This window comes from Mirounga angustirostris, unplaced genomic scaffold (assembly GCF_029215605.1).
Source record: "Mirounga angustirostris isolate CCGP_5_RB_7025 unplaced genomic scaffold, mMirAng1.0.hap1 SCAF_14, whole genome shotgun sequence".
NCBI lineage: Eukaryota > Metazoa > Chordata > Mammalia > Carnivora > Phocidae > Mirounga > Mirounga angustirostris.
In genome coordinates this window covers 73,461,073-73,485,061 of record NW_026991722.1, presented here as the reverse complement: position 1 = coordinate 73,485,061, position 23,989 = coordinate 73,461,073, and the positions used below count along the sequence as shown (strand labels likewise).

The 23,989-nt window shown below is 40.6% G+C and overlaps 1 protein-coding gene across 7 annotated transcripts in view; it reads left to right on the top strand.

The window, feature by feature from the left end:
* KNTC1 (kinetochore associated 1) overlaps positions 1–22,865 on the top strand; it is a 98,546-nt gene extending 75,681 nt beyond the window's left edge. For all 7 annotated transcript variants that reach the window (XM_064578284.1, XM_064578285.1, XM_064578281.1 and 4 more), the window contains 21 exons: positions 2,210–2,414; positions 5,261–5,350; positions 6,265–6,436; positions 6,520–6,578; positions 6,725–6,941; positions 7,874–7,947; positions 8,214–8,424; positions 8,554–8,663; positions 10,973–11,019; positions 12,906–12,984; positions 14,141–14,259; positions 14,772–14,907; positions 15,554–15,649; positions 16,021–16,077; positions 17,171–17,225; positions 17,314–17,377; positions 17,912–18,041; positions 19,550–19,639; positions 20,092–20,237; positions 21,006–21,091; positions 22,643–22,865. In XM_064578284.1, coding sequence (XP_064434354.1) covers positions 2,210–2,414; positions 5,261–5,350; positions 6,265–6,436; positions 6,520–6,578; positions 6,725–6,941; positions 7,874–7,947; positions 8,214–8,424; positions 8,554–8,663; positions 10,973–11,019; positions 12,906–12,984; positions 14,141–14,259; positions 14,772–14,907; positions 15,554–15,649; positions 16,021–16,077; positions 17,171–17,225; positions 17,314–17,377; positions 17,912–18,041; positions 19,550–19,639; positions 20,092–20,237; positions 21,006–21,091; positions 22,643–22,653 — 2,254 coding nt within the window. In that variant the 3' untranslated portion in view covers positions 22,654–22,865. The remainder of the gene's footprint in view (positions 1–2,209; positions 2,415–5,260; positions 5,351–6,264; positions 6,437–6,519; positions 6,579–6,724; positions 6,942–7,873; positions 7,948–8,213; positions 8,425–8,553; positions 8,664–10,972; positions 11,020–12,905; positions 12,985–14,140; positions 14,260–14,771; positions 14,908–15,553; positions 15,650–16,020; positions 16,078–17,170; positions 17,226–17,313; positions 17,378–17,911; positions 18,042–19,549; positions 19,640–20,091; positions 20,238–21,005; positions 21,092–22,642) is intronic.
* The last annotated feature ends 1,124 nt before the right edge of the window (positions 22,866–23,989 follow it).

Genomic DNA, 23,989 nt, shown 5'->3' with positions numbered 1-23,989 from the left:
AAAATACAGATTCCTGGGCCCCTCCCCAGTGGTTCTGACTGAGCAGATCTGGGCCAAAGCCCAGGAATCTAATCCTTAATAAGAAGGAGTTCCAGATGATCCCCATGTTCAGGAAAGTTTAAGAATATTGTTATGAGCAATTGAACTTATAAATCAGATTAACTCAGGCAGGGTCATCTTAAATTAAGACATATTGAAAAATATGATTTAGGGAGAATTTTTAAAAATAATAAGTGAGCAGAGAAAACTAAGACTGAATGTTTTATTTATAGATAACAGTTCAGTGTGATGAGTAGGAATAAATAATCTCAGGCATTTATTTAATAAGTAGGATGACCAGTTTGCTGTCACATTATCAGTTTCAAAGTTCTTTCACACATACCACCATTTAATTTTTTACAATTTTTATTGCATATTCTCACCAATCTATGTATGAGAAAATAAACCCCATATTAGGTGACCCGCTCAAGGTCAAATAATAAGTGACAGCTTTTAAAATACCAACAGTGCTATAACCCTCATCCAGTTGGTGACAGATGAGTGAAGTCTGAGTTACTATTAAGAGCACAATTCCTCACCAGGCAGGTCTTCCTGTGGACAGAGGAGAGGTTAGTGAGGACCCTGGCTGCCACCATCCTGAACCTGAAAGTCAAAAACTGGACTGCTCCTAGCTCTAAGTAGCTCCAACTAACTGTACTTTGAAATAACAAAACCATGCCCTTCTTCAGTTTGGACTGCTACAAATCCAGAATGGGGTGCACACACTGTCTTGTTTATTAATTTGAACTCCTGGTAGATTTTGGCGTGTGGTTTTGTTGTACTGAGCCCTTTTCTGAGATGTAAATAGCTAGAATAATGTCAAGTTCATTTCACATTCTTGTTGCTTGGGTGGCATTGATGATTTGTATTTGTGTGATAGTGACACTTTTACCCCAAGGAGTCCAGCTGAATAAATTTAGATGGCCTTTAGAATTTCAGGGAATGACTTTAAAATGGTCCTTCTTAAAGCTTTTCTTTTCTTTTTTTTTTTTTTTTTTAAGATTTTATTTATTTATTTGAGACAGAGAGAATGAGAGACAGAGAGCATGAGAGGGAGGAGGGTAAGAGGGAGAAGCAGACTCCCTGCCGAGCAGGGAGTCCGATGCGGGACTCGATCCCGGGACTCCAGGATCATGACCTGAGCCGAAGGCAGTCGCTTAACCAACTGAGCCACCCAGGCGCCCAAAGCTTTTCTTGATATTTCAGTTATTCTGTGCAGCAGATTAAACTACCATCTTTTTTTTTTTTTTTTTTTTTTTTTTTTGACAGAGAGATAGCACAAGTAGGCAGAGAGGCAGGCAGAGGGAGAGGGAGAAGCAGACTCTCCACTGAGCAGGGAGCCCGACGTGGGGCTCGATCCCAGGACCCTGAGATCATGACCTGAGCTGAAGGCAGCCGCTTAACCGACTGGGACACCCAGGCGCCCCTAAACTACCATCTTATTGATAGGGCTTAAGACATTGGAATTGTCTGTCTATATTAATCTCATTCTTAATTTTTAAGTCTATTATTTTTCTAATTCAGATGGAACATATTAAAATCAAAGTTCCACATAGTCTCACCCTTCAGGAATAATCACTGTTAAAAGAGTTTGGCCTATATTCTTTTATTTCCCCTATGCAAATGCTAACATGCATTCTTTACATTCCTCAAAAACAGAATCATACTTTACAAACCATTTTGTAGCATGTATCATTCACTTAGCAAGATGTCTTATAAGACTGGTACATATAGCCCTTCCTCATAGCTCTTGAACTCCGGTATTCCTTTGTATGAATAAGTTATTTAACTAGCTCCATATCGATGGATGATTGAGTGGTTCTCAATTTTTAAATATGACAAACAGTTGTTGCAGTGGACATCCATATATGTATATCTTGGTGACTTCTGCGAAGTGTATGAAAGTGGAATTGCCCTATTAAAGGAATTAAATATTTTCAATTTTATTACAAATTTCTCTCCGGTATTGTGCCGTGTCAACATGGCTGCCAAGAACAAGATCTGATTTTTTAAAGGCAGTAATTAACTCTGATGGCAGGTATATGATCTGATAATGAGGCTGGGCAATGAGAGGGTTATTGGAGTCCAGTGACGGGAGCGTGTAGGGGAGAAATTGTATGGACACCCACGCATGCGGGGAAGTTAATGTGTAATGGAATACTTCTTTTAGCACATTTCAGTTAGACTGTGATGCAGCTCTCCAGCTATTCATCGAAACACTGCTACACACCAGTGCCAGCCAGAGCCAGGGAGACGTGAGTGCGCAGTCCGCAAAGCATCAGCACCCCAGACTCCTGGCCAAAGCCCTGGAAATGGTTCCTCTACTGACAAGCACAAAAGATTTGGTCATCAGTCTTAGCGGGATACTCCACAAGGTAGATGAATGGGAAATGAATGTATCGGGCCACACCAGCCGTCCCTCCTACTCTTAGTCTATTTAGAGACGTTGAGCAACAAGCTGGAAATGCAAGTCCTATATTTTTTAAAACTTTCAATTTTGATATTTTAGATTTCTATCTTTTTAATAATTTAATACAACAATTTTCTGGATTTTTTTTTCTGAAAAAAGAAATAACCTTTTTTTTTTTTTTTAAGATTTTATTTATTTATTTGTCAGAGAGCAAGAGAGCACAAGCAGGCAGAGCGGCAGGCAGAGGGAGAGGGAGAAGCAGGCTCCCTGCTGAGCAGGGAACCTGATGCGGGACCCGATCCCAGGACCCTGGCTCGGACCATGACCTGAGCCAAAGGCAGACACTTAACCAACTGAGCCACCCGGGTATCCCCAGAAATAGCCCTTTTTTTTCAGATTTTTGAAAATAGTACACATTCTTTGAAAAGATCAAAGTAGAAGTATAAATTAAAAAGTGACATTTCTCTATAACCCCATTCCCATAGATAAAAATGTTAGTAGTTTGGTGACTATCGTAGGCTAAATATCCTATCCTGTTACTCTCTTTTTATGACAATACACATCTTCCTCATTTTTAATATGTATTAATAATATGTATTATTCCATGGTGTGGAAGAAACATACTGTATTTAGCCAGGCCTTTATGGATGGACATTTAAATTGTACATTTCACTATTATAAGTTGTTACAGTGAGGGGCACCTGGGTGGCTCAGTTGTTAAGCATCTGCCTTCGGCTCAGGTCATGATCCCACAGTCCTGGGACTGAGCCCCACATCAGGCTCCCTGCTCCGCGAGAAGCCTGCTTCTCCCTCTCCCACTCCCCGTGCTTGTATTCCTGCTCTCTCTCTCTCTCTCTGTCAAATAAATAAATAAAATATTTTAAAAAAATAAGTTGTTACAATGAAAATCTTCATATATATACATATTTGCCTTCTTGTCTGATTATTTTCTTAGGAGATCTTTATGAGAATTAAAACTTTTAGGTTGAAGGGTAGTTTCTTGGGGAAGTAGAAGTGGATGGAAGGGTGAAGAGGATTATAAGACTACAAGAAATACTTCAGTTTTATATTTTGCCTGAAAATCAGCTAGAAATAATATAGACTTGCTCAAAAGTTCTAGGTACTACATAAATCATCTTCCCACTTAGTTCAGTGTTGTTATTCTTGTGACTTTATTTGGCATTTAAGAAATGGAAAAAAAAGTAATGGTGTATGGGCAGAAACAAAGAACAAAGAGAATACTTCCTTTCTCTTTATGAACATATATAGATGCCACCCAATTAATTTTGGCATTTCAGTATATGATTAGAGCAAGAATGCAATCCTTTGAGAAACTTTTGCTTGGAGGTCCACACTTTCAGTTACATCATTTCCAAGAAAAGGTCCATTTCCTCCTATTATACTTTTTCTGTCTTAAATGGAAGACATAGAATTCTAGTGGCGCCTGGGTGGCTCAGTTGTTAAGTGTCTGCCTTCGGCTCAGGTCATGATCCCAGGGTCCTGGGATAGAGCCCCCGCATCGGGCTCCCTGCTCAGTGGGAAGCCTGCTTCTCCCTCTCCCATTCCCCCTGCTTGTGTTCCCTCTCTCAATGTGTCTCTCTCTGTCAAATAAATAAATAAAATCTTTTTTTTTTTAAAGATTTTATTTATTTATTTGAGAGAGAGAATGAGAGAGAGAGAGCACGAGAGGGGGGAGGGTCAGAGGGAGAAGCAGACCCCCTGCCGAGCAAGGAGCCCAATATGGGACTCAATCCCGGGACTCCAGGATCATGACCTGAGCCGAAGGCAGTCGCTTAACCAACTGAGCCACCCAGGCGCCCTAAATAAAATCTTAAAAAAAAAAAAAGACATAGAATTCTAATTAAAACATCTTACAAGGATGCCTCGGTGGCTCAGTCAGTTAAGTGTCTGCCTTTTTTTAAAAGTTTTATTTATTTATTTATTTGACAGAGACACAGTGAGAGAGGGAACACAAGCAGGGGGAGTGGGAGAGGCAGAATCAGGCTTCCCACAGAGCGGGGAGCCTGATGCAGAGCTTGATCCCAGGACCCCGGGATCATGACCCTAGCCTAAGGCAGGCGCTCAACGACTAAGCCACCCAGGCGCCTCTAAGTGTCTGCCTTTGACTCAGGTCACGATCCCAGGGTCCTGGAATCAAGTCCCGTGTCGGGCTCCTTGCTCATCAGGGAGCCTGCTTCTCCCTCTGCCTGCCGTTCCCCCTGCTTGTGCTCTCTCTCTCTGACAAAAAATAAATAAAATCTTTTTTATAAAATTTACAAAATAAAAAAAATTTACAAAATTATGAAATTTTGATATATATATTGTTTCTAGATTTTTAGTACCCTAGGAACAGCTTTCTTTTTTTAAAGTCACTTTGGAAACTTTTTAAAGAACATTTGTTTATCCTGATAGAACTAATAAAGAGCTAATTTTGAGGTAAGAACATTTCAGGGTTTTTTTGTTTGTTTGTTTTTGAGGGAGAGAGCACCTAAGCATGGGTAGGGGGGCAAGGGCAGAGGGTGAAAAAGAATCTTAAGCAGGTCCCACGCCCACCATGGAGCCAGACACAGGGCTCAGGGCTCAATCTCATGACCCTGAGGATCATGATCTGAGCTGAAGTCAAGAATTGGACACTTAACCGACTGAACCACCCAGGTGCCCCCATTTCAGTTCATTTTTAAAAGAATAATCTAACACCATAGTGCAGTGAGATTTTATATTTATAATCTGTGTCGATTACCATAATTAAATAAAACCATCTCCTGGCCTGATCATCTTCTTAAGTTTTGATATATTTTTACTTTTATACAGTTGGATCCCTATGACTATGAAATGATTGAAGTCATCCTAAAAGTTATAGAAAGAGCCGATGAAAAGATAACCAACATTAATATTAATCAGGTATAACTATTATACATTTAAAAATTATCTTTATGCTTCTTTTTGGATCATTTACCGAATTGCAGTCACATAGTATCTTTCTGGACTATCCTTTATGCTTTCTATTTTATTCCTGTCCTCTTCTTTGAAAGGGATACAGAAGTAAAAAGACTTCTCATGCTCTCTGTATTTTATTATTTATCTTAATCCCGTTCTTGCTTTACTAAAGCAATTTAAATTAGTCCAAGAGCACGAAGTCACTAAAGTACTGATTTGAAAGAATTAAAACAAAATTTTTGTGATTCAGAAGAAGGGAAAAAAAATAGCATGTGGGACCCAGAGTTAGATTCCACTTTCTATATTAGTAGGTAGGACTGACTCAATTCTAGTGCTTTCAGTAACTTTTTAGTCTTTTCTAAATTTTGGTCATAGTAGCTTTTATCTCTTTTTAAATTGGAGTTTAAAAATTAAAAGACAATGGGTTGATTCAAAAGGTTTTACAAGCCCCAAAAATATCAGATATAAGCTCAAGAAATGTAAGGGATATAGAGGATTAATTTTAGATCTACTGCCTATGTATTTAAATTGAAATAGGGTATTTTTGAGATATCTCAGACTGTTCAAACAGGGCATGAGGAACTGTCAAACTCATAAACATCCCACCAACAACAAGGTTCCATTAGTTTCTCCGCACATAATTTCTTTAATCATTGTATAAATTATGGTTTTGGTTTAGAAGGATAACTTAAGAGGTAAAACTACAAAAGCTTTTGGTGTATCTTTATGAAAACAAGACCTTCTCAGGAATGGAAATCCATGATGCTATCAAGTTAGACAATTCAGAAACAGGATTGTTTTAATCTCACGGGAAATTACATTTATACATATATGTGTGTGTATATATATATAATATATATATGTATTTTTTTTTTTAGGCATTGAGTCTTCTGAAACATTTGAAATCATACAGAAGAATATCTCCTCCAGTGGACTTAGAATATCAGTATATGTTGGAGCATGTGATAAGTTTGCCATCAGCCGCCCAAACTAGACTGCCTTTTCACCTAATATTCTTTGGCACAGCACAGAACTTCTGGAAAATTCTCTGTATGTTCCTTAACTTTTGAATATTACTGAATAGCCAATTTTTTTTTCTTAAGCAAATCATATTCTTCTTGTTTCCTTTTTAGCTACAGAACTCAGTGAAGAATCTTTCCCAACACTGCTCTTAATTTCTAAATTAATGAAGGTAATGGGTTGAGACTTTATAAGACGTATCTTTATACCCTCTAGTTAGCTTAGACCCTGTGTAGAAGGATTTTGTGCTGCTTTCAGGTAAACCCTTAAAGGTGCGCATATAAATCAGCCTTAACTTTTCTTTTCCTCTCTTTGAAGTTCTCTTTGGACACTCTGTACGTGTCTACAGCCAAGCATGTTTTTGAAAAAAAATTGAAGCCGAAGCTCCTGAAGTTAACACAAGCTAAATCCTCAGTGCTGATTAACAAGGAAATAACTAAGATCACTCAAACCATTGAATCCTACTTACTGTCTATAGTTAACCCAGAGTGGGCTGTGGCTATTGGAATCAGTCTTGCCCAGGATATCCCAGAAGGTACGGATTCTTCCTCTAAATGGGCTCAAAATGGTTGGCTTGTTGTTTTGAACTTGCAGTTAAAAAAAAAAAAAATGGACTTCTCTATCTTTAAGGAGAGGCATTTAAAACTATCGATGGTAGTTAAAAATGTTATGTGTGCCCTCTGTCTTCACTTGGTGCATTGCTGACATTGTTAAAATTTGCTGAATGTTGAAAAGGCTCCGGTGAAGTCAGCAAGGCTCCCTGTAGCTTATCAGGGTGCGGGGATGTGGGCGCTCTCCACCTTGTTGGTAGGGATAGAAATTGATGCTTCCTAATATCCACTCATACTTCTAGTAATGAATTGTTGCGTGTTCTTACATAACCCAACAAGCACACAAACACAGGCACACACTGCCATGTTTTTAGTTGTAACAGAAATTGAAAATAACTATTTTTTTTAAATGTTCATTTGTCAGGAACTTGTTTAAAAAAATAGAGCATAGGGGCTCCTGGGTGGCTCAGTTGTTAAGCGTCTGCCTTCGGCTCAGGTCGTGATCCCAGGGTCCTGGGATCGAGCCCCACATCAGGCTCCCTGCTCCATGGGAAGCCTGCTTCTCCCTCTCCCACTCCCCCGCTTGTGTTCCTGCTCTCACTGTCTGTCTCTCTCTCTGTCAAATAAATGAATAAAATCTTTAAAAAAAAAAATAGAGCATATTCATAGAATGGAATACTATGTAGTTGACTTGGAAAGATAGCCAAGGAATCTGTATAGTGAAAACAGTGAACTGTATGTACTACATGTATGATCTTATTCCATTTGGGTTAAAAGGTGTGTGTCCTTCTGTCCTGTTTAAATTATTTTTTTTACTCTGAGTATGTATTCTCATTTTAAAAAAATAACCTTTTTAATTTGACTCAAATACATTTGTCTTGATTAAATTTGCTTATAAATCTCTTTGTCTTTTCAGGTTCCTTCAAGATGTCCAGCCTGAAATTCTGCCTGTATCTAGCTGAGAGATGGCTGCAGAATATCCCATCTCAGGTGTGTCTGAACTGCTTGGTGGAAGGCTCCGTTCTCTCTCTTTTCACTTAACTCGTGCTCCCCTGGTGAACCTTCCCATCCTGCCCCGGGGACGGGCATCTTGGAGGGTTGAATGCCTAAAATGGAGAAAGATTAGGGTTTGTGTAGCTCTGTAAGGTTGTAACTAAGGCAGGGAAGGACCTTGATTGATAAGGATGAATTCTTTGCCTCACTGAGGTTTAGAGATTAACAATTTCCTCTCGCTTATGATTTTTTTTTTTTTAAAGGATGAAACACGTGAAAAAGCAGAGGCTTTGTTGAAGAAGCTTCATATCCAGTATCGGCGGTCAGGCACTGAAGCCGTGCTCATAGCCCACAAGCTGAACTTGGCAGAGTATCTGAGAGTCATAGGAAAACCTGCACATCTCCTTGTCAGTCTGTACGAACACCCGAGCATCAGTCAGCGAATTCAGAACTCGTCCAGCAAAGACTATCCCGGTGAGGACAAGACGCCGCTCATCTTTCTGCTCAAGGAGAACTATCATTTTGATTCCCAGTTATCTTGCATTGAAAGCTTGGGTTTTTCTTCTTCTTTTTTTTTTTAATTCTTTATCTTGAATATCTTAGATATTCACACAGCTGCCAAAGAAATTGCTGAAGTTAATGAAATTAATTTGGAGAAGGTCTGGGACATGTTGTTGGAGAAGTGGCTATGCCCGCCCACAAAGCCTGGGGAGGTGAGTCCATTCTCCGGGAGCATCTGTTGTTCTTTCTGTTGTCCCGCCCTGACAGAACCTTCTAATGAGTGGCTCAGACTCTTAGAACAAGGAACGTTGGCTCCTTTTAATACCTTCTGTTATCTGATGAGTTTTAATGAGGTTTTTTCCTTTTTCTTTTCATTTAAATATTGTTTTGCAACTATTTTACCTTTTGGTGATTCTAGATTAACTCTTGTGTAAAAGAAGTGGCCTGTTCTTAGGGTCATGTGATTTAACTTTTTAGTTGAGATCATTTTATTTTTATTTTTATTTATTTATTTTTAAAGATTTTATTTATTTGACAGAGAGAGACACAGCGAGAGAAGGAACACAAGCAGGGGGAGTGGGAGAGGGAGAAGCAGGCTTCCCACAGAGCAGGGAGCCCGATGTGGGGCTCGATCCCAGGACCCTGGGATCATGACCTGAGCTGAAGGCAGACGCTTAACGACTGAGCCACCCAGGTGCCCGAGATCATTTTAAATATATGGAAAAGTTGCAATAGTTGAAAAGAATTCCTGTACACCCTTCACCCAGTTCCATCAATGTTTAACATTCTGCCATATTTGTTTCACCCTATAATATATATATATATTTATAATATTTCTCTGGACCGTCTGAGAATGAATTGCCTATGCATGCCCCTTTACCCCTTAACAAGTTTGTATTTCCTGAGAACAAGGCTTTTTCTTACTTAACCATACTATCATTATCAAAATTAGATAATTGAAAATTGATACACTATTGATATACCACAAACATAGGCTCAAATCTATGATCCATGTTACAATATAATGAATTGTCCCAATAATGCTTTTTAATAGCAATTTCCCCTCCCCACTCCTTCTCTGGGACCAGGATATAGTCTAGGACGATGCATTGCATGTATTTGTTGTGTCTCTAGTCTCTTTTAATCTAAAACAGCTCCATGGCTTTTCCTTGTCTTTTATGACATTGATATTTTTGAAGAGTACAGACCAGTTATTTTATAAGCTGCCTCTCAGTTTGTGTTCATCTGATATTTCCTCATGATAAGATTCAAATGATGCAGTTTGGGCTAGAATCCTGCCTAAGTGATGTCGTGTCCTTCTCAGGGTATGACATATGGAGGCCTCTATCTATTTGCCCTAATAGGTGATGTGAATTTAAATAACTTGGTTACGATGTTGTCAGTGTCCCTATTAACATAGTTATACTGTATTTCTTTTTGTAACTATTAGGGGAGGTATTTGGAGACAATTGCTCCTCTTCAAACTCCTTTCCCCACCGCACATATAACCCGATTTAGTATCTACGGATGATTTTTACTCCAGTCTGTTTTGACTGTGATGGGATATTGATGTTTTTAAAGGGCGCCAGCCAGTTGGTTTACAAAATGTCTCGGTCTCACGATGTTTCTCATGATTAGATTCAGGTTGTGTCTTTTTGGCAAGAACACCGTATAGGTGATGTGTTCTTTTTAGTGTATCACATCAGGAGGCACATAGTGTCAGTTTCTTAGAAATAGTGTCATTAACATCTAAATTTATGCTGGGATTCGGCATTCCAAATGCAGAATTTTCTGTGCTGCTTCTGCATTTTCAGGCAGAACTCAACCAGAGAGACTTCCTCTATCCAACTAGGCAGATATGCTCGAAAAAAACCTATTTATAAACAAATACTATAACTGAAATGACATTAGATTTTTAATTAGTTTTTATATCCCTTGGTATTCATTGTAACAAGTATTTCTTTATTTATTAAGTGTTTATGAAGAGCAAGGACTGTGCTTTATTGGACATGGTTAGAAGCATAGCTAGGCCACGTAGAATCTGGTTGACTTAGAAACCAGCATGTTTGAACTTTTACGTAAATTTGGAGACCTGAATGACAGCATCTTGAGGCCAGGAACTGTGTCTGTACCTAGCACCTTGCACGTGGCTTTGTAAGTCCCTGGATATACCGAATTACTGAACGACTCTTTAAAATCCATGGAGTCCTTTCCTTTTAAAAATTATCCAATGACTGTGAGCACCAGGAGGACAGGAACATTTGTTTTATTCACTCAGGCCACCCTTGTGCCTGGAATTGCGCCTGGCACATAGTAAGTGCTCAGTAAATATTTACTGACTGAATAAACGTGAGGAAACCACATTTTAAAGGAAAAATCTTTTCATAAAGTGATGGGTTTTACTCTGATTTCTTCTATGTAAACATAATTCTCTATATTGGGTTTTTCATTTGATTATATTAGCTTATATAGTCAGCAAACTTTGTAGTTTTTTTATTTTACTTTTTTCACTTTTTCAAAGAAACCGTCAGAATTATTTGAACTTCAAGAAGATGAAGCACTACGAAGGTACTCTTTCTTTACTTACATGTGCCTTTATCTTATTGCCCAGTAAGAATCTTACAGTAAATCTGCCAGAGGTTGGTTTTGAAAAGACTTTGTTCGTGTAACTTGGGTCAGAGTCTCAGACTCCGAGCAGAATCATTCCGTTGATATATGGCCATGAGTATGTACAACTGTCTCCAGTGGAATAAATAAGAAACAACCAAGATCCAGAATTTCTGAACCCTCAGTGAGTCCCTACTAATGTTGAGGGTTCCTAGAATACCTTTAGCAAAGAAAGCACCTCAAGCAAAGGAGGACTCTCTTTGCTAGGACTCTGGCCCCAGACCCCTATGTATTCTCTCACCCTGGTAAGCTGGGCTGGTTCCTGTATGGGCGACCAGGATTCCTTTCCCCTTCTAACCTAAAACTGAGACCTAGGAAGGCACATTGGTTTCATGTAATGTGCTAAATCTGATTGGTCATGGCTTGCCAACTGTGTCTGGGCCCAGATCAAAAAAGATGTGGTAATCCATTAATGATGCTTGGCACAGGCATGGGAGAGGGAGTGGTGACATGCATGCCAGCTTTTTGCCATTCCTGCTCTAGACCAAAAGTAGGTCAAGTAACTTGTGAAGCCCTGCATCAGCCTTGGAGATCTGATAGTGAGAGAGGATAGGGAATGGCAAACCCAAGAGAAGAATTTCTCCTGGTTTGGCCAGAGCTGGCTTACCACCCCCTCCAGTCCCTCCTTTCCTGTGGACCCCACCTTGTCCTGCTTAGTCGTTCAAACACAGGGGCACCTTTGTCTAAGCAAGAGGTAGATTCATCCTGCAACGTCCAACTGAATCAGTCACAATGGAAAGTCTTAGAGGGAAACAATTCAAAGAGAGAGAAGAAAAAATGAAAATCCTAAGGAGATCTCACTTTATCTTAGCCAAAAGGCCGAGAAGTGATCCTAAGGAGATCTCAAAGGGATACTTCATGCCAATTTTGTAACTTCCTGCCTTTTCCCACTGAAAGTTCCATCCTCTCCCTCCCTTGTACCCGACCCACCATGTCCATCTTACTCTCCTGTGGAGGGGGCCGTCAGGCCTGAGTCTAGAGGCTGAACACTTAACAGGTCCTGTGAATTAAAACAGAGTTTTCCATGTGTCCAATGTACTTTGTAGCTATAGTTTGTATTAATTTCTTAAATAGAATTTATTTATTTTTAAAAAGTATTTTATTTATTTGACAGCGAGAGAGAACACAAGCAGGGGAACAGCAGAGGGAGAAGGAGAAGCAGGCTCCTTGCTGAGCAGGGAGCCCAATGCGGGGCTCAATCCCAGGACCCTGGGATCATGACCTGAGCCTAAGGCAGACGCTTAATGACTGAGCCACCCAGGCGCCCCTTAAATAGAATTTAAATTGTCAGATTGACTAGCTGATAGATGAGAAGACTGAGGCCTAGCATTTATTATTACACTTGACCTTAGCCAAAAGGCCGAGAGGCGATTAGCATTTATTATTTTTATTATCTTTAGCTATGATTAGAACTCAAGAAAAAATTAAGCATTCATCAAAGGGAAAAGCAAAAATGCCTTTAACCCATAACCCTTCAGGCCCATGTTTGGGATGCCTAGTGACTTTTTCTAAGGACTGTAAAACAGGTCTGTTGTTTGGGTAATCTATCACTAAATTAAAATCTAAATGTAATTTGGGCGCCTGGGTGGCTCAGATGGTTAGGCATCTGCCTTCGGCTCAGGTCATGATCCCAGGGTCCTGGGATCGAGTCCCGCATCAGGCTCTCTGCTCCTTGGGAGCCTGCTTCTCCCTCTGCCTCTCTCTCTCTCTCTGTCTCTCATGAATAAATAAATAAAATCTTTAAAAAAAAAAAAAATCTAAATGTAATTTAAAATATTTTTTCCCAGAGTCCTGTATCTCCTTCAGTCTCGTCCAATTGATTACAGTTCAAGAATGCTGTTCGTGTTTGCAACATCAGCTACAACTGTAAGCCCTAGACACGGAGTCAAAACTCATCTTTGCATCTCAGCTTAGCATTTTTTTCCTGCCTATTTTACCATGCTTGATATCATTAACAGATGATTAAGATAATGTTCACTTATTCAAAGTAGTGCATATCTTACTTCATAATCAGATTGTAGTATCTGCAAGCCCCATTTAGTGCTGGCTTCCACAACATCCTGTTTGGCAAACTGAACCTATTGACAGTTCCCACGGTTATCTGCATTCATAGTTATTAACTCCCTGGTTAGGCAACATTCCTACTACCAGGGGCCCTGCAGGACGGGCTGCACCCTCTAGTCATGCTCCCTCCCTCCCCACTAAACTTTAGCTACACTAAACTTTCCCTTTTCCCTAAAGGCAACACCACCTCTTTGGCCTTCAGGCTTTTGCCTGTGGAACTATTCTGAGGCAGTTGAATGGAGGGAGAGAAAGGGTGTAGAGCCAGGAGGCAAATGGGTCTTGGATAGAAGGAGAAAAGAGGGGAAATTTGAGATGCTGGTTCTATGTCCTCGACAGCAAGAGGGGGAGAACATCCCTTTTATCTTTCCTTGCATATTAGTTTATCTGATAGTCATTGCTTCAGATAAAAATGGCGTTCCGTGAAAAGTGCCCAGTTCAGCTCACAGCTCATATACGTGCTTCTCCCTGAAAAACCATCCATCTGCAATGTGCTCTACATGTGCTTCCCATTTGGTCACCCAGAACATTGACGAATACATTTTAATTAATGAATATGTATTCAGGTGTGAACTCGTTAATGTATTCAAGAATGAGTTGAGGTTTCATAAAATTAATTTTTACTGCTCCACCAAGAACCTTGGTAAGTGGAAGTCACCTTTGCTCAGCAGTGAAGAACGCCATGGCAGTGGCTAGCTGTTCCTACCCTGACTGGCCCCAGCGGTTTTACCCACCAGGGCGAGTGTCAAGGCAAAGAACGTCTGGAATCATTGTGAAAGTAGTTTTGACCCTTTCCCACTTGAAAGAGTCTGAGGGAGGCTTGCCAGGGGTCCATGAACCACACTTTGAGAACCACTGGTTCCCTAAGGGCAAAAAAAAAAAAAATGAGGTTTCTAAGCTGAAACTCACGTAGGCAGCCACAGCGTGCGTGCGTCTCTGCAGATCTGCTTTGGTTTTACAGACCCTGGGTGTGCGCCAGTTAACTTTTGCCCACAGAGCACGAGCTCTTCAGTGTCTCCTGTATTTGGCCGACAAAGAAACTATAGAATCTCTCTTCAAAAAACCCATAGAAGAAGTGAAGTAAGTAGAATTTTTTTTCATTGTGTTAAGAAATGGGAAACATGGGGCTCCTGGCTGGCTCGGTCAGTAGAGCATGGGACTCTTGATTTGGGGGTCATGCGTTCAAGCCCCAAGTTGGGTGTAGAGCTTACTTTAAAAAGAAAAGAAAAGGAATAGGAAACAGATTGGTTCTTTGGAAGTGTACATTAAGCCCCTTAGTTTGTCAGAGTGCATTAGAATAGCCGTGTAAACCTAGTTCTGCTGCCTTGCATGTCCTTGCCATTTTGGCAAAGGGACATAGGCCTCTGAGAACATCTTGTTTCCCTAGTTTTTTGAGGCATTTAGGAACTGAGTGTTTTCTTGATCTTGTTCACATTGATTTCTTTCTACTGTTATATTCAGTGAATATATTTAGAAGCCTAAAAAATAGACATTTAAAAACAAACAGACCTAATATTGCCCTATGGTGGCTTTTATCTCAAATGTAAATGTGGTCTGTAAGAATGATTCCCATCAGTGCCTCTGTTTTCCAGATCTTACTTGAAATGCATAACTTTTCTGGCGTCATTTGAGACTTTGAATATCCCCATCACATATGAATTATTTTGCAACAGTCCTAAAGAAGGAATGATTAAGGGTCTATGGAAAAACCACAGCCATGAATCCATGGTATGTACTTGGAGCTGTCTGAGGGTGGGTCCGCCATCTTCTCTGATGCGCGTACTCACTCAAATGCCTGAAACCAGAGACACTCTTCATTCCTGAACAAGCCTACTGCTCTGAGACCATTTCTACTTCCCTATCCTGCCAGGTGACATGCAATTTGGAGGGTCCCCTTACGTCTGTCCTTCAACGCCTAGGGCTTGATCCCCACCACCAAGAGGACACTTCTGTAGTCCCTTCCCATGGCCTGTGTGTCCGCATCCAGATGGGGAGAAGAGACTGTCCCTGTGCCGGGGGGGGTTGCTCCTCTTCTCGTTGCTGTGGGAATTCAGTCTCTGAGGCAGTTGGAGCCTAGGGTGAGAAGGTTACAGGGCCAACAGGCAAATTGCTTTTGGGTAGAAAGAAGGCAGCAGGGAAAGTCCAAGATGCCGTTTGAATCCAGGCCAGCAAGAAAGAAAAAGAATAATCTTAGTCTCTTTTTTTCTTTCATTAGAGAGAGAGGGGGCCTTCACTGAAACTAGGCAATAGACACACCTAGATTATAAGCATATTTTGTGTGTAGCCACACTACCTTCTCCACAGGTGGTTTGATTCCCTGGTATCTTGAAGCAGTATGATTATTATTATTTTTTTAATTTATTTTCTGCTTCAGGCAGTCAGATTGGTGACTGAACTTTGTTTGGAGTACAAAATCTATGACCTGCAGCTTTGGAATGGACTCTTGCAGAAGCTTCTTGGCTTCAATATGGTAAGACCCCGTGCCCTGGACTGCAGTCTGTGTGAAAGCTTTTGCACAGCAACTCTTAAGCATTCTGCACGGATCCTTGTGACTGAGCAGATGTGCACTGCAAACATTCACTCTCTTTGGGTTCGTGCCAAACTTAACTTGGTCTTGGGCTAGAGGAAGTGCTAACTCAAAAATGACACAAATTTCGCTGGAAACAAATGGAAGCTTCCCTGACCTTTTCTGGTATTTGTGATGTAGTAAGTGAACTTCCCTGGTCGTTCTCATGGTAGATATATTTTACTGATACTTCTTTTGGAAATTTAAGAATCTGGTATTTCATGTTGAAGTTTTCCATTGTGGTGATTTTCTCAACTGTATTTTTTTCCCCCCAGATTCCTTATCTAAGGAAAGTTTTAACCGCCATCTCTAGTATCCATTCTTTATGGCAGGTATGTAGTTTCCTGAAGTAAATTTTATAGAATTTAATCCTTCGGGGCACCCGGATAGCTCAGTTAAGTGTTGACTTGATTTCGGCTCAGGTCTTGATCTCAGGGTCCTGGGATCGAGCCTCATGGCACACTCTGCACTCAGCAGGGAGTCTGCTTGAGATTCTCTCTCCCTCTGCCTCTCCCCCACTCATGTACACTGTACCCACTTGTGCTCTCTCTCTCTCAAATAAATCTTTAGCAACAACAACAACAACAAAAAGAATTCAATATTTACACTTGATGGCCTTGTGGCTGCCGGGTACATTACTTTGTACCTAATGTACAACCAGCTCCTCAGATAGAACTGATGTCCCGTTAAAATGGCTCCGAGAGGGGTGCCTGGGAGGCTCATTCAGTTAAGCGACTGCCTTCGGCTCAGGTCATGATCCCGGGGTCCTGGGGTTGAGCCCTGCATCGGGCTCCCTGCTCAGCAGGAAGCCTGCTTCTCCCTCTCCCTCTCCCCCTGCTTGTGTTCCTGCTCTTCCTATCCCTCTCGCTGTCAAATAAATAAATAAAATCTTTAAAAACAAACCAATAAAAATGAAATCCTTTCTCTTGTCTGCTTGCCCCTTTCCTGTGGCTCTTACACAATGTCTGGCACACGACAGTATAAGTTTTTTTTCTGAGTTGGATTCTGACGCTTTTTTCCCCCCAAATGAAACAATAATGTATCAGCCAAGGTTGTATAATATGATCCTGAACTATACAGTTATGAAGAAAATTATCCAAGGGTGCCTGGCTGGCTCAGTCAGTACAGCATGCAACTCTTGATCTCAGGGTCATGAGTTTGAGCCCCATGTTGGGTGTAGAGTTTACTTTGAAAAAGAAAGAAAGAAAGAGAGAGAGAAAGAGAGAAAGAAAAAGAAAGGAAGGGAGGAAGGGAAGGAAAGAAAATTATCCTAAAATCTAACCATCTCAAACAGGAAGATACCAATTTATGATTTTGGTCTTAGCATTCAGAACATAAGCTCTAAGCATATAGTTCTGTGATTGCAAAACCAAGAGAGTTCATGATACCCCAGGCATGAATCCCCTAATGTGCTTATCTCCCCAGGTTCCCTACTTCAGCAAAGCTTGGCAGCGTGTGGTTCAGGTACCCCTATTTTCAGGTATTTTTATCTCCCCTGAAACACTGACAGTAGCATTTTATAGCTCTATACCTGTGTGTGTGTGTACATTATTGTTGTTTATTTTCAGCGTCTTGTCCTCTGAGCCCCAGTCAGTTATCAGATTGTTGTGAGAGTCTCGTCGCTGTTCTAGAGTAAGTAAAATACTTGTTTTCCTACCCCAAAAAAGTCATATATATTGCTTATAAAATTCTTTTCTAATAAACCTGTCTTTCAAGTAATTCCTTTTTCTTGGGAAGTTAAGCACACCTCTTGTTTTTAAGGTAAACTGTCTCTCATATTTTTACAATGTCTACTTTCCACATGCAGTGCAGCTAGTAAACGGATAGTCAGTAAGCGTTCTCCATAATTAGTTTTAATGTATGTACAGAGTACTTTTACGACTACCCTAAATCATGCAGTGCTGTCTTGGAGGTTTTGAGTCTTCTGAGAATGTGTCTTTAGGCATGTGTGGGCTTTCAGACATAATCACAGCAGCAAGAAGTACTCTGTGTTCCAGTAGGTAGGTTATTTTATTCCACGAAGAATGCCATGAAAGACTCGAGCTACTCATTACTAAGTGTATGTTATGCCCCAGCATTTTAATGCTTAAAGTCATTGAAACCAGAGTCAGGTAGCAAATTAATTTAATTTAATTAATATTAACAAATCCATGTGTTCTCTCGAAGATGTCCAGTTTCAGATGATCTCGACATGGTTGGAGTAGCCAGGCAGTATGTCCAGTTAGAGCTTCCGGCTTTTGCACTGGCCTGTCTAATGCTTATGCCCCACTCGGAAAAAAGACATCAGCAAATTAAGGTATCTTCGCAAATTATTCCTCTGGGGCTGCCAAAACAGAAGGTCCCATACTGCATGTCCCCTGCAGAAGGGTTGCATTTTCTTTTTACCATACCTGCAAAGCATGAGTACATCAGTCTGAGTGGGGGGTGGTTTGTATGCAGGTTTAGCAGGAGGTAAACCTGAAAGGTAGGTCAGGGTCTATCTGAGAGATGCCTTAAGAGGGATTTGGACCAGGCGCCTGGGTGCCTCAGTCAGTTAAGCGTCTGCCTTTGGCTCAGGTCATGATCCCAGGGTCCTGGGATTGAGCCCCATGTCGGGCTCCCTGCCCAGTGGGGAGCCTGCTTCTCCCTCTCCCACTCCCCCTGCTTGTGTTCCCTCTCTCGCTGTGTGTGTGTCTCTCTCTCTCTCTGTCAAATAAATAAATAAATAAAATCTTTAAAAAAAAAAAAAAAGGTATTTGGACCTTGTTCTTTATCTGGTGGAGGTGGGGGAACATCAGTTTTCCTGGAAGAGGAAAGTGAAATGCTCAGGCCCTGTTTCAGAAGGAACAGTCCATGGGTTTGATCAGAAGAGAGGAGGCAAGAAGGGAAGAGTGGGAAGCCGTTGCACTTGACTGGACGTGGATCACACTGGAGCCTGTGGACGGGCGGGAGAGGCTGGAGGGCACTTGTCCCTGTATCAGGGTGGTGGCAGTGAGAGTGAACTGGAGGGAGCAGCATGACTTAGTGATTGCATGTGGGAGTTAAGAGAGAGGGTTTTGTGTGTGGGTGTCTCACAAGGGAGCCAGGAGCATTTTGAGGACAGAACTTTTAAAAAATAACTCATTCCCTTTACAGTACAGAACAAAGAGAACAAAGCACTTGGGAATGTTTTGCGGGATTTCCCCAAAGGTAGATAAGCCAGTAGATAGAGATCTATATAAAAGAACACGCATATTTTTTTATCTGTCATTTGGTCTATTCATTGCATTTTTTCACAGCCATCTGTGCTTGTCTTTGACTTTGGGTTTTTGTTTTTTGTGTTTTTTTTAAGATTTTATTTATTTATTTGAGAGAGAGAATGAGATAGAGAGAGCATGAGAGGGGGGAGAGGGAGAGGGAGAAGCAGACTCCCCGCCGAGCAGGGAGCCCGATGCGGGACTCGATCCCAGGACTCCAGGATCATGACCTGAGCTGAAGGCAGTCGCTTAACCAACTGAGCCACCCAGGCGCCCCTGGTTTTTTTTTTTTACTATTCATAAACTCATCCATTGATGCTTTTCAAAATTTTATTATTTAAATAGATTCCTTTTGGCACTTAGAATGACAAAATGCTTGTTAAACAGCTCTTGCTGTTACAATAGGTATTTGTAAAATGTCTTCCTTATTTCCATAATTTTTTGTTACATGATAGAGGTGGTTTTTTTCCTATAATAGAAATTCTTAAATATTCCCAATTTAAGAATGAAAACCTTTCAGATTTAACAGAAATTAGTAGTAATAGCACTTTTCCATTAATTGTGTTTTTGATTTTTTTTTTTTCTCTAGAATTTTCTGGGCTCATGCAATCCTCAGATCATTTTACAGCAATTAGAAGAGCATATGAATACTGGCCAGTTGGCAGGATTTTCACATCAAGTAAGAGGCAAAGTTCATTTCCTTTTCACTGAAAAATTTGATCTCAGAGGTAATAATTTTCCCCAAATCAAAATTAAGCTGAAAACTACTATCCGTTTGGCAATATGTAAAATTGTTTTGCTTTTATTAAAACTTCAGTAAATTTTTTAAAAGGCAGAGACCCCTCTCATATGCTACTGTACTCAGTGGAAAATTTATAGCCTTAAATGCTTGTTGTTGTAAGCAGATCTTCCTCATAAAAAGTTCCAAAGTGCTTAACAGCAATTACTTCTTATTGATTTAATCTGTTGCTAAAATGGGCCAAAACATCTCCCCTTCCCCACTTCATTAAAAAAGAGGCTTAGTCACAACACAATGCTAATTTAACTTGTGATTGTAAGAAACTTTTGGGTATTGAATAAGGCCTTGGAATTTCACACATTTTTAATATAACGATACCTGTTATTCTATAGATTAGAAATCTAATTCTGAATAATATCATAAGTAAGAAGGAGTTTGGGATTTTGGCGAAGACAAAATACTTTCAAGTGTTGAAATTGCACATGATGAATACCAACAACATCACTGACCTGGTAAACTATCTGGCAAGTGAATTAAGGTAAGTTAATTAACAAACAAAAACACCTTACTGTAGAATTTCCTTAAAATTTACCTTTATTTTGGGGGTGCCTGGGTGGCTCAGTCGTTAAGCATCTGCCTTCGGCTTGGGTTGTGATCCCAGGGGCTCGATCCCAGGACCCTGGGACCATGACCTGAGCCGAAGGCAGATGCTTAACAACGGAGCCACCGAGGCGCCCCTCACAGTCCTGCTTTACAACCTGAGTTACAGCTTTATTCCTTAGACACTTGCTCAGAGAATTGGGGGCTTTTATGTAATATAATTTTTGCTAAGCTTGATTGTCTAATTTTCCTGCACCCACAAGTTTGGAAATCAGCTTCTTGGGTTAGGGTTGGGAATGAATTTGGAAAGTGAAAAGGAGAAGGGAGAAATGGCTGGTACTAAGGAAGGGCAGCCCAGTCAGGACGGAAGTCTTTCCTGGGCCATCCCCACATCTAGTCTAACTGTGGTGGCCACTTGGGATGCGTCCCTTTCTCGTTACCATGCCATGCATTTCCTTCTGCTTATTTACCACTTGTGATCCAACCAGAGCTACACATTGTCCTTTATAAACATTATTTTTTGAGATATAATCAATATATATACATATAGGCTACACATATTTCAAGTATGCAGTTTGATAAATCTTGACATATATATCCCCCAGCGAAGCCATCACCACAGTCAGGGTAGGAAACATACTTATCACCCCCCCCCCCCCGCCCCGAGAATTTCCTCATGATGCTCTTTTTCTTTCCAATTCCATAGTTTGGATGAGGCTTCAGTCTTTATAACTGAATATGCAAAGCATTGTGGGAAACCTGCAGCACCAGATTCCCTGTGGAATCCTGAAGGTAAAGCCGGCCCACTGTGACTTGGGTTCTAACCTGACACCATTTATATTTAGGGTCTTGACCTTGAACCAACTTGTTCTGGTGTTGTGGAGATAAATGTATTTTTATGTGTAAGTGTGTATATTTTAGTATTTTGCTTTCTGTATAAGGGGGTCATAGACAAGAAATCAAGAGGCCATGACTCTACTCTCTGGGCAGTGTGGCCTCGGGCCAGTCGCTGAGCCTATGCAGGGTCTAGTTTTTGGATCTGGACCACATGGTCTCTTGGGTGCTTTCCAGCATTACAATTCCTCATAAAGTCTTATTTTTCATATTGATGCAAATGAAAAGCTAAATTTCAAAAAGCATTGGTTAATGTTGTGCTTGGGCATTAATTGCTTTTAATTCTTCTCCTTTTTAATTACCAAAAACATATGTTCACTATAGAAAAAAAATTTTTTTGAGGGACACCTGGGTGGCTCAGACGGTGAAGCATCTGCCTTCAGCTTAGGTGTGATCCCAGGGTCCTGGGATCAAGTCCTGCCTCAGGCTTCTTTCTTAGTGGGGAGTCTGCTTCTCCCTCTGCCTGCCATTCCCACTGCTTGTGCTCTCTTTCTCTGACAAATAAGTAAAGTCTTTTTAAAAAAAAGAAAAAATTTTTGTAAGAGCCAAAAACAAAACAATCCCTCATCTCTTGAAATCTCTCACTGTTAATAGGATTTTAGTATACATCCTTCCAAATGTTTTCATGTGTAAAATATGCATATAAATTATTCTTACTCCTATCCTTAACTTAAATATAAGGTAAAATTTTTTACTTCTATTTTTTTTTAAGATTATATTTTTGAGGGGGTGCACCTGGGTGGCACAGTCACTTAGGCATCTGCCTTCGGCTCAGGTCATGATCCCAGGGTCCTGGGATCGAGCCCCGCATCGGGCTCCCTGCTCAGTGAGGAGTCTGCTTCTCCCTCTCCCTCTGCTGCTCCCCTTGCTTGTGCTCTCTCGTTGTGTCTCTCTCTGACAAATAAATAAATAAAATCTTTATTTTAAAAAAAATCTTATTTTTTAAAAAATTTTATTTATTTGTCAGAGAGAGCAAGAGAGCATTTCTGTATAGAAATAATGTTTTTCTCAACGGGAATGCTCCACTAACTGAGCCAGCCAGGCACCCCTAAAATTTTTTACTTTGATCATGTTTTGGTAGTTTAGTAAACCTAATTAAATTATTGTGGGTTTTTTTCCTCCTCCTTTGGTCCGGATCAAGCATGTTAAAATAAGCCTACATTTTGTTAACTTTCATTAATAACTTCCCTTGTTCACTTCCAGTCTGTTGTGTTCAATGGCATAAGATTACTTTTTTTAAAAGGGAGATTATTGATTCAGGAGACAAATTTGTGGCCCTTAAAATGTATCTGTTTTTCTCTAGTCCTATCTGTCTAAATGCCAAATAATTTTATATGTGGATGTTTAGCAATACAGTTAAGTCTTCAATTTTATAGTTTATCATACCGTTTTCTATTGAAAAAACTAAATGACACTAATAAAAATGCTTCTGTGTTTCTTCCCATTTAGATGTTTCTTAGTGGATCATAGTGGATCATCCAACCTTTTTTAAGAACAAAGGGAAGCCTGGAGTCTACTATTAACTAATCATATTTATTACAGTTTTAAAATTGTACAACTGATATATTATAACTTGTCAAATGTTAACCAGCAAATAACAACTAAGGTGCTTCATAGCAGTATGATTATCCCATAAAGAACTCATGTCTTGAATTAATAAACCTTTTCTTTACCAGTCACTGTATAACTTGTGGAGACTATTGATCTTTTGCCCCATATGAAGGAAACTAAATGCAAAAATACTTTGCTCCTGGGGCGCCTGGGTGGCTCAGTCATTAAGCGTCTGCCTTCAGCTCAGGTCATGATCCCAGGGTCCTGGGATCGAGCCTCGCATCGGGCTCCCTGCTCAGCGGGAAGCCTGCTTCTCCTTCTCCCACTCCCCCTGCTTGTGTTCCCTCTTTCACTGTGTCTCTCTCTGTCAAATAAATAAATAAAATCTTAAAAAAAAAAAAATACTTTGCTCCCTCCACAAGATAAACAACTACTTATATCCTGTATCTTCATATATAAATAAGAATAGTGTCAATATTTTTAATGTAATTCTAGTAAATATGTATCTAAGTTTTGCAGCAGACCATATCAATGGCCAGCCTGAAAAATAGAAACCACTCTAGCTATTTCAGGCAGAAAAGGATTGGATGCCAGGAATTGGCTGCAAAGGTGTTAAAAGGACTGAAAAGCAACGGGGAGATGGGTGGGGAGGGGTTGGGCTAGAGAGGCAGAGGGGAAGGGGCTGTTAGCTGAGATCTGGAGGCTGCCGCCCCTGGGTTGGCCCCCCTCCCCCGCTTTGCAACACCGAGCTGGGGGAGCCACTGCCAGGCCACCACCAGAAGAGAAAAGAAGCAGGTCTTTGCTTTTTCCAACCTTCTAATTCTTGTGCCAATGCCAGGAATGACAGAACCAAACCAGAATCCGGTCGGCCGCGGGTCGCAGGCCGTCAGCGGCAGCAGTACCCAGGCTGGCCTGGGGCGGAGGGGGGCAGTGTGGAGCTGAAAGCCCGCTGCCGCCTCCTTGCGCAGAAACCACCGCACCTCTTACTCTGTCTTTGTAGTTTTTCTAGACAGGTGTATAACTTGAATAAATTGAATTTTATAAATGAGAATGAGCTTCCCTTTGTTTTTCCCATTGAGAAAAACATTATTTCTATACAGAAAACTCAGTGTAGCATTGTGATTAAGAACTTGGGTTTGGGGGTAAAACTAGTCTGGATTTGAATCCTGACTCTGTCCCATACTAGCTGCCTGACGATCCTGGACAAGCTCTGTAACTTCTCAAAGCCTTAGTTCCTGCATTTGT